A 15,741-nucleotide genomic window follows, 5' to 3' on the forward strand; every position below is an offset into this window, starting at 1 on the left:
TGAAGGGACTATTGTGTGTGGAAGGTGACAACAAGCCCACTCAAATCGACATCCATATTTTGAAGATGTGTGCGTGTGCGTGTGGATGTTCATGCTCATTTAGTATCCAGGATCCAGGTATTGATGGTGCCTCATAAAATGCTACAATTATCGGTGAAAAGGCTGTAGTTACTGAAGCAACAGGCCCCATTACAGGTTCTTTAGCTCTGTGATTCATCGATTGGAAGCCCAAATAAAGAATGTGTCTGTGGTGTTTAGCGTGTGTGAGTCTTTGCACTGTCTGCTGTCTATAATTTTGAAGCCTCAGGATTTGTCATCTCCGGCATTGACGTGAGAGAGAGAGAAAAAAGGTGACATACGTGACTCCTACAAAGGGGGTTGGGTTGAGTAACCTCCTGCCAACAGACACGTGGATACGGAGACAGGCAGTGAGACAGGAGGCCCGGCGACAGGGCAGGGACACTGGAGGCCATAGGGCGAGTCACAAAGTCAATAAATTAACTTTTTATTTTTCCGCCGGCGTAATGACAGAGACCTATCAGCAATGCACTTTATCAACTGTTAAATAAACTTTTAATAGCTTTAGAGTGATCGTTTTTGGCCTTTTAATAATATATTTCTATTTGCTGCAGGATTTTTGAAAACAAACTCTCATGAAATGGAGTTGATTTGCCAAGAAAAGCCTCAATGGTGAGCAAACAGTGAAGATAAAAAAAGCAAAATGCTCAGCTTTAACTTTTTCTCCTTGTATCGTTTACTTGCTGATAACTTGTCTAGTGCAGGTTCAGAAGGAGGTCAGTCATTTTCGGAGAGGTCCGGGTCTCGCTGTGCATGTGGGGACCTGGGCCGGGGGCCCGTGCAGAGGTCCGCTTTGAGGCTCCCAGTGTGATCCGCTCGTGTTTAGTCTACCAGTCCTGCATGTCGCACACCGCGGCCATTTGTTCAGGAGCTGTTTCAACAAGACGATGCTATTTCTGCAGCAGCGCCTCCAAAAATGAGGCCGATTGATGGATTGACTGGGCGAACCATGGTCCCACCAGCAATACGGCGCCCTCTAAAACAACCGATTCAGGAAACATTCGTTTAATTTACTGACTGGAAAAAGTGAGTGAGCAATTTCCTAAACATACCTTAACTTGCATTCTTCCTCCTCAGCCTAAATATAGCCTAATAAAAGTTTAATAAATTGAAAATTTAGGTGAGATCATTTCTCAGAATATTTCTGAAAGGCTACTCCATTAAAAGAACACCGCAATTTTCTCCCCACATTTTTTTAATAAGAAAAAAATAAACATGAATCATGTAAATCACATTTAAACCAACACAAATGACAAAAAAAACAACAACAATATATTATATCAGCACACTTTCAAAGTTTGAAAATTAACATAGTTTAAATAAAAGACATTTCATTCTAACAAGCTCCACGCAGGAAATCATGTGACCTGAAAGTTCTGCATCCTCTGCTGTTTATCAGAATAATCCTTCAACAATTGTCGGTACATTGATCTCTCGTCAGATCAGCAGTCATTTAAAGAAGAGGCACTTTTTCTGGACGGAGAGGCTTATCTTCAACAGTCTGACATCTTAAGTATTGTAACACACACTATCAGCCCACCTAGCAAGTGGGAGCTCCATAGTGCAAAGTACTATATGTAAATCCTCCCACAGTGCATCTCTCCTCCCCTCTACCCTTACGGTAACTGACTAAACTCCCCCATGCACATCACCAATGTCATTATCTGCTATTCAAAATGTTTATCAAAGAGCCTTCAGTTTTAAAGAGACAGCACATTTAAAGTGGGTTTGTGTGAAGTACTCGTGCCTCAGAGAACCAATCAGCAGGTTTAAATGAACGAAAATCCTAAAACAAGTTTTTCTTTTCACTGCGTACAGCATGGTGTTGATTTTGAGCCCTCACTTGGTTGTAAAACAGCCGTTTTACATTTCTGAAACAGTTCTTGTGGGTAGGAACTTAGTGTGTGTCCATGAAAGGTTCTGCAGTTAACGCGCTAAAAGCACGAGTATCCACGACAACCCCACTCCAGGAAACGCTCTTTCTCCTCTGCTCTTAGCTCGGTAACACCAAAAAAACCTTTGCGAGAAATGAAAAACATAAATGCATTTTTTTTTTCCTGTTTTTGTGTATTTTTTTTTAAAAGATCTTTTACCACAGATACCTTGCCTCTTTCCTTCTGGTTGCAGAAGGGAAAAAAACATGTTTTTTTCTCCTCTTCATAACCAAAATAATAAAGTTTGAAGTAAAGACTTCATGAGCTACATTACAAGACGTTACCACGTCTGACGGACGATGACACAATATTAATGAAATGCTGCAACATGCAAAAAAAAAAGGGGAAAAAAGGAAAACTATAGTAACATCTGCTAAATGCAGTAACCTGAAACTTGCTGTGTCTTCAGTTAAAAAAAAAAAAAGCTCACACTGGGGATGTAACTGGTCACCAGAACGCTATACAAGATATATTAAAATTTATTCCCTTCATAAATAAATGCAAATATCCTTTTCCCGGAACTGTAGTCCTATTTACATTTTGTACAGAATCAATTTCACAAGTTGCTGCGCAGGATGCCGCTCTTGTGCTGCCTTGAGCCCAGACGAGTCACACATTAAGACTTCTGACCGTCCACACGCACGTTTCTGTCCTCCATGTAACCGGCCTGTCTCCATGTTTATCAGAAAGCAACTGATCTTTCGCCTTTCAAACACAGCAGCCATTTTAAAGGTCTCTCCCAAGGCCATTGGACATGAGCCACAGGGAGAGAGAGACAGAGAGAGAGAGGAAGAAATTTGGAATCTTTGGTGTCCATTTTAGACGTGTGTTTCAGTGTTTGTGTTAGTTTGTGCGTGTATGCACGAGTGAGTCTATATTATGATGCATTGAGGACTGAGCGGCTGTACAGAGTTTGGTAATAGGTGCCAGAGTCCATGGTGGCGGGTCCTGGGCTGTCGTAGATCGGCTTGGCCGCCACGGGAGAGCTGCCGGCATAGCTGTTGTAGGCCATCACCTGATCCTGGTACGACTTGAGGTCCATCTTCTGCTCGTTGGACATGAGGTTGGTGATGGAGAAGGGGTGGTTGAAGTTGTAGTGGGGGTCCAGGGACTTAAGGGGGTCGCTCTGTAGATCCATGTGGTGCTGCATGGCACTGGGTAGGAGGTGGGGGCCGCCCACTAAAGACTGGGAGTGGAGCAGCGGGTTGGAGGAAGTCGCTGAGAGGGATAAAGAAGATGGCGCGAGGGCAGAAGAGACAGAGGAGGCACTCATGGAGACAGGCGTGCTGTGAAGATGTGAGGAAGACAAAGGTGGGCAGTCCAGAGGAACCAGGGAGTTGCGGGGATGCTGCTGGTCATCCGAAGACCCTGGATGGGAGTTGTCTGAGTGGGCTGAGTCAGCTCCCTCTGATCCTCCTGTGGGGCTGTGGTCCTCCAGGTGATCCCCACCATGGTTACCTTTCCCTGAGCCCTCCTGGCTCTTTCCTTTCTTTGCCTTGTCTTCAATCTTGAAGCGTTTCTGGCGCCGCAGGTAGCAGCCATTTTCAAACATGTTGCCTGATTGCGGGTGCAGAGTCCAGTACGAGCCTTTGCCCGGCTTGTCTGGAGAACGGGCCACTTTCACAAAGCAGTCATTGAAGGACAGTGAGTGGCGGATAGAGTTCTGCCAGCGCTGCTGGTTCTCTCGGTAGTAGGGGAACAGGTCCATGATCCACTGGTAGATCTCGTTCAGTGTTAGCATCTTGCTGCTACTCTGCTGGATTGCCATGGTAATAAGAGAGATATAGGAGTATGGCGGTTTGGCGTGGGTAAGGGAGCGCCGGTAAGGCTTGGGGGGGATCTCTTTAGGACCTGTGCGAGCCAGTGAAGCAGTGGTAGTGTATCCCAGCTGTCCCATTGACTGGCCCATGTTCTGATAGTGGGACAAGGACCCCAGGGTGGGGGGAGCAGCAGTAGTAAGCTGGGTTAAAGGGCCTGAAGTGAGGGACGAAGCCACCGGAGAGAGAGACATGTGCGTCGGCCCAGAACCCATAGAGGCCAACGTGGAACTGCTGAGGCTGGAGCTCGGGTACGCCATGTTCATACTCGCAGGAGAGGCTGTGGCTGCATTCAAGTTGATGTAGCTGTTGATGGGGCCCATTGAACCCATGGAAGCAAGGCCAGAGTTCATGGTGCTGGGCGAGGAATACATCTGGAAGCACAACACAAAGGCTTTTAGTTTGTTGCAGCATATGTTATTAGATGTTTTAACAGTTGTCTATGATGATGATGAGCCTCTTCATTCCTGCATCTATGGGGGAAGTTTTTTTTTTTTTTTTTTTTAAAAGAATATATTACTATGTTTTGAATTCCGACATTTAAAACTAATTCGGTTTAACTTTCCGTTTAAAAGTGACTTCTTATCAATGCACAATGAGGCTCTCAGTGCGCAGAGAGAACCATGGATTTCACACACTGATGTTAACCTGAAAATGCGTAAAAAGCGCGTCATGGTGCCTCTCGGTTCAGACGGCCTCTTCCACCGCTTCAGTGGAAAAAAAGACACAACCAGAACAAATTTTCGGTTTGTGTGAGTGTTGTTTTTTTTAGCTGAAAACTTTTCTGCTTTAACCTTTATTTTGTCCTGTAAAACACAAATGCCAAAATTCCCGCATTTCGCCAAAAGGTTTGAGAAATCGCCAAAAGTCCTTGACATGAAAACGTATTTAAAAAGTGATAAAGCAAAATCAACAAAGAGAGGGGCTCGTTCGATAATTGGTTAATTATTATCGCGCTCTTTCTTCTCAGTAATTTCATCAGGTCGAGGCGAGGTGAGAACTGAAGCTGCTGATGGAATTATCCTTAATTCAATTAGGGAAGGGAAAAAAAAATCTTGTCACATTTACACCTAAATCGTCGCAACATCTGCGGGGACGCAAAGCTCTCACCGAGGACCAAAACTGAACTTCTCACATCATGAAACTTACATTTATTGGCCTGAGGAAGTCTTCTCTATTGCTATTAGTCCAGCCAAAAATTACATTTTCTTTTCTTTTCCGAAAACGAAAAATCTAGCTGATTTTTTGGTAGTTGTTCCTAATTGTATTTACTTCACTCCTGTTAAAAGGCGTCACGGTGGGCTCCATTAACCCATCTCAATTCCCAGAACTGTCGGGAAATCTTCCTCAATAATATTTCCTGGGTCTAAAATTTTAAAGATGAAAAATTAAACATCTACTTGCGTTATATTTGATCATGGAATTACAACTGCAACTCTAATATGAAAAAGGTGCACCAATAGAACTGGGTGTTCTTCAGATTCCTATATTCAAAAACAATACATAAATTGTTCCAATAACAGCAAATATGTGTTGTTATATGTTTAAAAAGATGCAAGAGTTGATCTATCCAGTTTTTACCTCACTGGCCTCGCTGTAGAAAGTATTCCACTCTGGTAGATCGTGAGTTTCCATCTTCACCGAGCTCAACATCCCCAACGCGAGTCACACGAGGAAAAGTCTAATATATGGCTGGAAAATCTATAATAAAACAAATAAAAGCGCGTATAATATCCTTGATTTGGTTTCTTGATTGTCCCAATTTTTTTTCGGTCACGAGAAAAATATAGAATCACAGGTGGTGGGAAAAAAAACTGTCGTTGGAAAAAGTAAAGTCGGGAATTGTTATTCGTCAGTCATCCATTATTTTCTAAGTTTAATTATGGCTCAACAAATATTCGCTTCTTCGCCTTCTTCGTCTTCTCCTGGCCCGCGATGTCCCTGTTCTGGCCGCAGCGTGAGACAAGCGGGGGAGCAGAAGCGCAAACACGGTCAGGAAACCGGGACCTTCTGCTTTATAAGGTGCGGATGCGTCCCGCCCCGCCACGCACATTTGAATATGATCGCTGGTTCCAGGAAGGGCCTGGCGAAAAGGCCGATGTGGCCCCCTGGCGTGCTGTATATTGGCACCGCAGCGACATCGGGGCCACCAGGATAAAAAGACTCCAACAATCGGATCATTTTAGTCACCTGAATCGTTGCGTGAACAGATGCGGTGATTCTCTCAAATCTTTCTGAAATTTGGTGGGAATAAAGTGATGCCATTTCAGTTTAGGCAAAACATACGGAGCTTAATTCGGTTTCTTTTTTTTTATTAATAATATCCTACAACTAAAACGATATAATAATGATAAAGAAACACATAAAATCCAATCCCATTGCAGAAAAAGGCGCTGGCCTGAATCTGACAAGACAGTAACATACACTTGTTTCTCTGAAGCATGATCTATACACGCAAAACATGCTACTTTATGTGCGTGTGCGCGGCCTGGGTCAAAGTCATTAGTTACTTTCCCCTTCCCGTCTTTGGTGGGCACATTTTAAAAGCACATTCTGTGGGGGTGGTTGTACCCAACGGTTAACGTTATTACGGACTCTGATTTGGTATTCAAATTTCTCTGTTTGGGTATTTTAAAAAAAAAACCTTAAGATTCATGAAGAAAACAGCTTATTTGACTGTGAAAAGAAAATCAACATTATTATCAGGTCGCCAGATCAGAAACCGAAAAATTCTGAATGGAGCAGATTAACTGATAAACGCCTCTACACGTTTGTCTTATAGGACGAGGACAGCGGGCCTGGCGTCCAATTCGCCGGTAAATTAAATGATCCGAAGATCCGCTGAGTCATTTCTATCAAAAAGCATCTTTGCACAGGAAATATTAACTGCGCGTCTTTGCGCATTGTGCGCGTAAAGTGGATGAGAAGAAGCAGGGAGAGGCCGCGCGCTGAACCACGCTTTAGAGCCCAGCCAATACAATAAAAAATGTAATCCCGGTGTAATGCATGAGGCCGCAGCCCTGTGTTGTGGAATACACATCGGCCTCGGCGCAGACGGAGGCCCGTAAATGTCAATGCCTGCTTCTAATGGCCAGTCAATGGAGATGTAATTGATGCGCAGGCGGGAGGTCAACAGGATTAGACTGTGAGAACAGAAAAAAGAGAAATAACAGGAAGACCCATCAGCTCGCAGAGGCAGACGCGAAAGAGACGAGGAAACGTTGGAGTAATCATGAGTCAAATGGTCCCATTGGTATTTCGATTTGATAATCAGGTTCATCGGTGTTTTGATATTTACATCCATTCTGGGGTTTAATCCTGACGCCCATCGCTGGATTTCTGCTGTCTGCGTGGCTGCGGTGCATATTGTCAATCAGACTCTCCACAGGCCATCATCTCTGAAGACCCGCCGATTATCGCCTGTTTGCAAAACGCTGTCAAATCGATTAAGGCGTGGAATAAACTAACAGCTCAGCGTCTGTAATGATAAACGATAATTAAGTGTTTTCATCTGGTCAGCGGCAGCAGCCTCGCACAGCAAAGATGGGCGAATTCTCCAACGCAGCTTTGGGACCTTTGATTCCTGAAGCTGCCTCGGACCCCAAAACATTCTGGGAGCCTTAAAACCTGCAAAAGGCTAAAAAGTAAGGCGTCATAAAAGATAGATGATTGTTCTGAGTCAGCATTTGTCTCCTTCACAGTGAGTGTTTAATGTGAGAACTTGAATATCATTGAATCGTTTATCATTAAAATTAACAAAATATACGATTCTTTTGGGATAAAAAAAATCCTTTGATTAGTTACACTCCTCTTTTTCTCTCTCCACCTTAAATTTGGCCATATCCTCTGTCGGTCGTTCTGAGTTCCAACAGACTTCCCATCGCCCATTAACACCTTTTTAATTAGTTTAACAAAAGGCCATAATAAATCAACACTAATGGAGGAAACAGCCTGATGGATGGATGGATGGATGGATGGATGGATGGATGGATGATGGACGGACAGACAGCGGGGTTAATAGGCGTTTGGTCCCTGTGGTTAAGATATAATGTGTTCCTATTCAGATCTATACACTAAAACACTGGGGCGACCTCTTGTGGCCAAATCGACCAATTACACAACCGAAATTTATAGACGGTCGTTAAAAAATTGTTTTATTTACAGTTTAAAGCGTGAGATATTTCCATAAACGCTCCTCTTAATATAACAGACTAATCAGAGAAAGATACATTTCAAATTTGCATGATTGCATGATAAAGTATATCTGTTAAATATAAGGAATAATAATAATAATAATAATAATAAAAATCAGACAAGGGCAAGATTCCATCCCATTTATTCATGGTTTCTGTTTGTACATGAAGCCGCAATAAAGCCAACAGATATTAAAAAAGGAAATACAGAGCAAAGAGGAAAATGCGAGGAGACGCTATATTCAAACAATGAACAGCCCGTTGACTTTACATAAGCTTTGATAAAAGCAAAAGCCGTCTGATGGCGATTGAAGGGAAACTATTTCAGGTTAATCTATGACTAGACAATTAAAAAGTCATTGCACTCCTGCTTCCCCTGAGGTTCCCACACACACAATCAGACGGTACACATTTTAAAGAGGCACTTAGCGAGGGATTGCATGATACGTCAGTGCATATGAAAGAAAATAATTCCACTTATTCAAAGATAATTAACTCAAACAGACCTGATCCGTGGGATACGTCTAAATATAAAAGGACTGTTTAATAATCTGCTCAACAGTAGGCCTCCCTATCACTAGTTAACATCACATACATGAGACCTGGAGGCTGCAACAGCGTGATGAAGAAAACTCGTTAAGACCTAGCCAGGAAATATAGAACTGTGTGTGTGTATATATATTTTCTAATAAAAATTTTACATCCACAAACAGCTGTTGGGCATAAAATCACCTTTGGTCTGTATGTGCTTCAGTACTGACAAGTACATGCACAAAAAAATAGAGAATCCACCAAAGTAATGTGTGTAAGTGGATCGAGATGGAATCCCTGCACAGTGTTAAACAACGTACGCAGACGCAGACGCAGACGCAGACGCAGACGTGTACAGGATGTAGAAGCTTCCACAGATGCAACAGACTGTGAGGAGATTTGTGGAATACGAACCTTTATTTTCACTTTAGTTCCAGAAAACCCTCGTGTGAAAGGAAGAAACCAATGACTAAATATGCGTCTAAGGATTTCAGGAAACGCCTGGAGGTGGATTCTCACTTTAAACTCAGAAAGGCTGCAAAAACCAAACGCTCGTGTTTACTTACTGAACTGTTGCATATACTAGGACCAAGAATTGCACAACCTACTATGATAAATCTATTGAGTAAATAACATCAACATTCTACTGCAGTATAAAATATAGTTCTAGGCTATCGGTTCATATACATTCGGGTTAAAGCGAAGGCTGGGCTGGATCTTGATGTTTGCAACATTTAAATATAACCACGGAGTCTCTGTAGCTCCTCCTCGCTTTTAGAGAGAAACTGGCTATTTCTACACAGCAAATGTCGTCCTTGAACCGAAACACACCGAGAAACGTCTCTACTGGCATCGTGTCCACACCTCCATCTCAGGACGGGACGTTTACGATGCGTTTGGACCTGAAATCAGCCACGAAACGCTAAAAACCAACCAGCGTGTGAAGTCTAAAGCGCGCTCTGCCAGCGGTGGCCAAACTGTACAAAAGTGTATTCGTCTCGGAAGCAGCTGAGCTGAGCGGAGCCCAGCTTGTGTTTTAGTGCAAACCCGGAGCTGCTGCACACCCACGGCCGCGTCTGTTCGTCAGCGGGGGAACCACAGAACCACCGTGGTCACGTTCCACGCGTTGGATTTGTCTGTGCAAGTTTTAGTGCATTCCTCTGTAATGGTACGATGGTCGTGTAGTTACGATAAAGGGGGACCCAAATACCAGCGATAGTCAAACATCAGGGGTGCCAACGGTCAAAGGTTTGTGTGTGTGTGGATCTGTGTGACCTCAGAGGGTCGGAAAACCATCGAGCGAGACCCAGGAGGGTCGCCCGATGTTGCGTTTGGCAGATTTCGAGGCGACGTCCTATTAAATGATGGCGGAACAGAGATTTCAGTCGTCTCGGCACAATTTTAGAAAACCGTCGACGATCATTTGAAATCAGCCACGTTTGCGTTTCTTTGATTCCACGCAGGTCTAAACTGGGAATAATCGGTTGTTTCAAACAGCAGCTCAACAAATATTAGCCAATCCTTAGCTGGGACCAACCACAGGCACCACGGTCAGTTTTTAGGAACTCTTCATCGGCCACGTGTCAAGAAAGTTGTGCTCTTATGTCTTTAACGTCTGTTTATTACTGGCTTGAACATTTGAGTTGCTTTTTTTTTTTTTTTTTACTTCAATCGCAATAACTGCTCTAATTCATGAAATTTCAGTTTCTATTTTTATTACTTAGAATTCTGAGATTCAGCCTCTGTATTAAAGCTTTACTGAAACAAAAAAAAAAAAAGAGGATGGGGAAATAATGTCGTTTTTAATCTAAACCAGATATCAAACAAGGTCAATAGTGCTGATAAAACCGGGCGGTGAGGAGGATAAAATAGGACCTGGATATCATCCGAACTGTGTCACTGCATTGCCTTCTGTTCCAGAACTCTGAGAGGTCCAGTGCAAACGTCTACTTCTGGTGTTTGAGAAAACTCTGCAAGAACAAGACAGCAACATCACACTCTAATGTCCAAATGCTGAGGAGTTTTAGCCCGACAGTGAATAATTTAGGACAAATAGTGAAACAATTCTCCAAAAGAAGCATCTACGTTCCGACTTTAAACAGCAAAACGTAGCAAACACCCAAATCCATGATTGGACAGAAGACTTGTACACGCACCTGTTGCTCCGTCGGGTCCTGGGTTACACGCTAGTCATTATCATGTCTCTCTCTCTTTCTTGACGGTCACATCAGGTCCGGCTCCTCCGGCCGACCCACCCCCGGCTGCCGGGGCACCAGCCGCTCCAGGACCGGCTCCAGCTGCAGCATTTGATGCAGCTCCAGCGGCGGCAGTGCCCAGTATGGTGGAGACTTCCCCCTGCATGAAGGCCCACGGTGGACTGTTGGGAGAGTTATCCAACGGACAGCGCTCTCCACTTGGGCAGTACACCTCCCCATCGCCCCGTCGGCTCTGAATGTACACTCTGGTGCAGGGGAAACAGAACCTGTCGGTCGGAGGAAGGAGAGACGAAAGAGTTAAGCATACAAAACTGCTTCAAGTTGTGAGGACTAAACTGAAATGTGTGTTTACAGGAGAGATGAGATTGACGTGAAAGGTTCACAAACCTATGTCCTGGCACTGATGGACACTGGACAAAGTGTGTGTCTTCCAGCCTCTCGTGACACAAGGTGCAGGACAGGGTGTTTCCAGCCGGATGTGTGCTGCTGGAAGATGCTGAGCCATGTTCAGAGGCACCAGTGTGGGGTAATGCTGCAGCAGTGGTGGCAGCCTCGGATGAGGTGCTGGATCCAATGGGCTCCCCCCCAGACCTTGATGCCAGGGGGCGTTGCTGCCTGGCTGGTGATGAGGCAGGTTTTGGACTTGTTTGACTCACACCTCCAGCCATAGATGAAGACGAAGAAGGTAGACCTGTACTCTTGCTAGCACTGCTGCCAGCCACTGCAGTGTGGACCTGTGTCTTGGACTGGTTCTGGGTCGAACTGAGCTCTCGCTCGAGCTCCGGAGTGATGAACGGAGCTATCCCCATCATCCCCAGCTGCCTGCGGTTCATCTCGGCCAACACCGGGGCAGGGAAAATCATATGGCTGTTTGCGGGGGCTGTTCTGGCGGTCAGACCGGCCGGCATGCTTGCGAGCAACCCAGGGGGGATCCCTGCGATACTTTGAGTTACAAGACTGGGTGGGATAGCAGCACCTAGCATGGGTCTGCGACTGCCACTGGGACTCTGGCGGTTCACTTCTTGTGGCGTCTGACCGTCGCGGTGCAACCCGTTCGGCGGAACTCGAACGGACCCAGTACTTTCTCCTCTTCCTCCCCTCTCAAACCGTTCGGGATGTGACCTGGTACTCTCTGCTACAGGTTCCCTGCCAGATGAGCCGTGCTTATTTGGAGAAGGACCAGGTGATCTGACGTTACCATCCTGTATCCCATGAGTTCGTTTCAGCTGCCGCGCGCTCGCTATGAGGAATTCGATCTGATTTGACCCCTCGTAGTTCACACAACCACGACATACGACCTCGCTAAAGTCCCATACTACTGTCCACGGCATCTTTGGCAAGTCGCACAAGTAGCACCATTGGCGTCTGGAGGAGGAGGGGGACGACATGGCTGCTAACGCAGTTAGCTAGCTAACCTCAACGGGTTTAACGAGCCAGCTAGTCCGCTAACGCGTTAGCACACGTTAGCTTCTTAACCTACTTATTTTTGACAATTACACCGTGTAGTTACTACGGATTTTTTTCACATCAGCGAGCATACGGTCGCACTAAAACATTGTTAAACATACTACACACATGAAGTTAGACAAAACGTTTAAGCAATTTTGGCTCTTTGATCATATGTTTATTTTGTTTACCCAACTCGGCCTGTTCTTGACTCCTGTCAACTGCTTCCCAGGCGGACACCGGAAAATTACGTAACAATTTAGGTTGCATTATGGGGGTTCGAGTTTTCCTGCCAGGTGATGGCGGTGTACTTCTTTGCTCGTTGTCTGTGTTGGGAACTACAACCAACACTCGCGAGGAAGTGATGTAAATTAGGGTCATAGTTCATTTGCTGCCACACGTGGGGCCAAACTAAGGCATGCTTTTTTGGCAAGAAAACGCAGTTTGGACCTTTATTGCGTCGTTTAAACGATAAAAAATGCCGAAGGACGTTTCGTCGTCAAGCGAAGGTGAATCGGAGAATCCTCCCACAGAATCACAGCCAAAACAATTAGGTACGTCGACACGCAACACTCCCAGAGCCCTTGTTGGTAGGTTGGTAAGCTACTTTCTAGATCATTTAAACCAGTTTATTCACAAAGAGACTAGAACTCAGTGGTTGCAGAGACGTCTGTGTCGCTCATCTGCGTTTAGGTGCCTTGCATTAACAAATGGTCAAATGATTACAGTATTTACAGTAACTTAAAGTTTAACAATATTAACTGTCATTCTAGCTGCAATTCCTTTGAGTTATACAGCAATACAACTTTGATAGTTTGTAATAAAAGCGCAATAACTAAAAGCACTTTTTCCATCCACAGGTAAGACCACCAGGTACGAGTGTCCGGTAGATTTTGTGTCTGTCTCCTATAAGCCCTGCAAAAGCACCTTCAGAAAGAAGCTGAAGAAAAGCAACAAAGAATTATGGCTTATTAAAGCTCCTGCCGCCTTTGACCCGGAATGGTGGGTGTATTCCTCATTCTATTTTGTTCTGATTCAATAATATGTTTACAGTGATTCTTTTGTAAATGTGCTATACCCAGTTTTAACAAGCCTTTATGATGCAGCCATTAACATTCTTATACATTTGTAACAATTTGTCTGTAGTTAGTGGCACATGACATATGCCTATATTATTTCATATTTGTCAGTCATTTTTAGAATCCAGTTATTCAAAAGATCACTTATTAAAATGCAGAGGACTTGGTTTGTAATCTTTTGGATTTAAGTAAATTTCGTCCAGCATCATTTGTGTGCATAATAAACCTATTTTCTCCTGCTTCCATCCAGTTTTCAGGGCGTTCAGGTTCCTCTCTCCGGTCTTCAGACTGTAAAGGTCCATGCTACCAAAGGTGGAGCCAATTCTGAGAGAGACCAGCAGATCTATAATGTCAGAGCATCGGCCCACGGAACATCAGAGCTTTATCTCCTCACCAGTGACAAGAATTCTTCAGAAAGAGTGGGTTGTGCTCCCACTTTTTCAGGTCTCCTAACTGTGTGTGAGAGTTATGGCTACGAGGCTAACCGGCCTCTTCAGGTCATCCCTGCTGCCCCACCACCATCCATACCATCGGAGCTGAAACACCGATTCCCTCTAACCCAAATGGCTTCCACACAGACCTGCGTGGCAAAAGATGAAACAGATGGACTTGACCAACATTTAATGGAGAGAATGCAGGAAGAGGAAGAAGGGCGAAAGAAAAAGAAGAAGAGAAAGAGAGAGAAAGACATTAAGATGGAGCCAGAGGAGGAGATGGACATTTCGAGAGTGAATGAAAATGTTGCTGAAATTCAGGCTCAAGTGAAGACAGAGATGCCCTTCCAGGAGGGTGGTGTTTTAGAGGAGAAGAAGAGGAAGAAGAAGAAAAAGGACAGTGAGCAGGATGAGGTGGAAGAATTAATGGGGAAAACTGAACCTGTAGACAGTTGGAGCAATGATGTTGCAGAAGGCTCCAACAAAAAGAAGAAAAAGAAGAAGAAAAGCAAAATGGATGCCGACTAGTTTATTACGGGTTTGATATTTTTTTTGTTTGGCTTTGTTGTCCTTCCAGTTAACCACTCCTTCAATGTACAAATGTAACATTAATGCTAACACAAAAAAGTGGATTAATTAAAGCTGTTGACGATTGATGTAAGATTGTTACACATATGTTCATATGTATGCATATGGCTGATGGAGGTACAAAAAGTGTACTTCTGCTTTGTTTAATTATGATGGAGCTTCTGTCATTGTGCTTATGAGTTGCTATGTTTATTTAATAAACATGCTGTTCATGGCAGTTTTAAAAGCTAAATGGCTTCTAAAGGCCACTGGGATTTGTCAAATTCTTTTGAAAGTAAAAGGCACAAATGTGATATTTGAAAGTGGTGTTTCTGTAGTTTTGTATGATTTTTCCCTGGGTGGTTTTCTGTTGTGCGTGGAATGTTGCATCGTAACGCTGCAGCAGAAATGAATAAAATGCAGCAGTGAGATAAGCGGCGGCAGCAGCAAGATGGCGCTGCGCTCCAGCCTGTTTCACGGAGCAGCAGGCTGCGGATGGTGAACAACCTCTAATCATTTCCATGTTTGACAAAGATAACGCATATCTTCTGTTTAAGTCCCGAATAACATGCAATATTTTCCATTTACCCGACAATGGTCAGAAGAGGCTCATTAAGCTTTGCTGCCCCCCCCCCCCCCCCCCCCCCCCCCCGTCTCAGTTCTGCACCAGAGTGTGGTCCTGTTTCTTAATGAGCTCGGGCACCTCTGGAGCTATCGCACTCTAACCATCTCTGCTACACAAGAAACACACTTTATAGCTTTATTGATCACAAACTACTCCCAGCAAGGGTCAAGTGAACCCCAGCTGAGAACAAATCTGATTAAAAATGTTTTCTAGTACAGTTTTAAAATTGGCCGAGCGTTGGTTTTTTTTCCCTCTCTATCCAGCGCTCGAATAATCCTGCATCAATCTGGACAAGAATCATTGCTGGGTCCCAGCAAACTGTGCATCCACACATGTATGTTAAAGGTGTGTAGCTCTGTGCCTCGGTACCAGAATCTGCAGGAGAAACATGTCTGAAATCGATTGCATGCGTGCAGCCTCCTGAACAAAAGGCAGCAAAAAGAAGACTAAAAAAGATATTTTCCTCTTACTCTAACCAGCTCTGCGACATTAGTTTAAGGTGAATATGGAAATGAAGGAATTCTGCACAATTCTGCAACATATTCTCATGCACCTAATGGTCTAATCCTACCAATGTCCACCGTCCAAAAACAAACTGAGTCTGAACTCAGAAAAGCCGTTTCTCATCTTCCCCAACTCCTTTACTAAAATGGTGGATTTTTGTACTGTTGTCAGAAACTTTTCTGGCTTGAAATGATTTGAATCGGATGATTTTTGACTGTTCTGTTGCACCTTTGCCGTCTATCATCTGGAAGGAATCACAATTTTTGGAAAAGGAAATGGTCACACATATCTACCTTCTGTCTTTCCCTTTTGGGAGG

At 44.2% G+C, this 15,741-nt stretch overlaps 3 protein-coding genes across 4 annotated transcripts; 1 reads left to right on the forward strand and 2 right to left on the reverse strand.

The window, feature by feature from the left end:
* Positions 1-1,255: 1,255 nt before the first annotated feature.
* Positions 1,256-5,829, reverse strand: foxa3 (forkhead box A3). The gene is made up of 2 exons (XM_057048957.1): positions 5,411-5,829; positions 1,256-4,203 (listed from the first exon to the last, which is right to left on the reverse strand). The coding sequence occupies exons 1-2, from the start codon at positions 5,480-5,482 to the stop codon at positions 2,890-2,892; spliced, it is 1,386 nt and encodes a 461-aa protein (XP_056904937.1). The 5' UTR covers positions 5,483-5,829; the 3' UTR covers positions 1,256-2,889.
* Positions 5,830-8,148: 2,319 nt separating this feature from the next.
* Positions 8,149-12,187, reverse strand: irf2bp1 (interferon regulatory factor 2 binding protein 1). Its single transcript, XM_057048973.1, has 3 exons — positions 11,157-12,187; positions 10,710-11,035; positions 8,149-10,523 (listed from the first exon to the last, which is right to left on the reverse strand). Exons 1-2 carry the CDS (start codon positions 12,155-12,157, stop codon positions 10,750-10,752), a joined length of 1,287 nt encoding a protein of 428 aa, XP_056904953.1. The 5' UTR covers positions 12,158-12,187; the 3' UTR covers positions 8,149-10,523; positions 10,710-10,749.
* A 343-nt stretch (positions 12,188-12,530) lies between these two features.
* Positions 12,531-14,548, forward strand: polr1g (RNA polymerase I subunit G). 2 transcript variants are annotated; one of them, XM_057048999.1, is made up of 3 exons: positions 12,531-12,769; positions 13,076-13,217; positions 13,545-14,548. In XM_057048999.1, the coding sequence occupies exons 1-3, from the start codon at positions 12,694-12,696 to the stop codon at positions 14,254-14,256; spliced, it is 930 nt and encodes a 309-aa protein (XP_056904979.1). In that variant the 5' UTR covers positions 12,531-12,693; the 3' UTR covers positions 14,257-14,548. The 2 variants fall into 2 exon arrangements, with proteins under 2 accessions (XP_056904979.1, XP_056904977.1); XM_057048997.1 differs by having other exon boundaries at positions 12,602-12,805.
* Positions 14,549-15,741: the final 1,193 nt, after the last annotated feature.

The sequence above is a fragment of the Takifugu flavidus genome, chromosome 12, assembly GCF_003711565.1.
Source record: "Takifugu flavidus isolate HTHZ2018 chromosome 12, ASM371156v2, whole genome shotgun sequence".
Taxonomy (NCBI): Eukaryota; Metazoa; Chordata; class Actinopteri; order Tetraodontiformes; family Tetraodontidae; genus Takifugu; species Takifugu flavidus.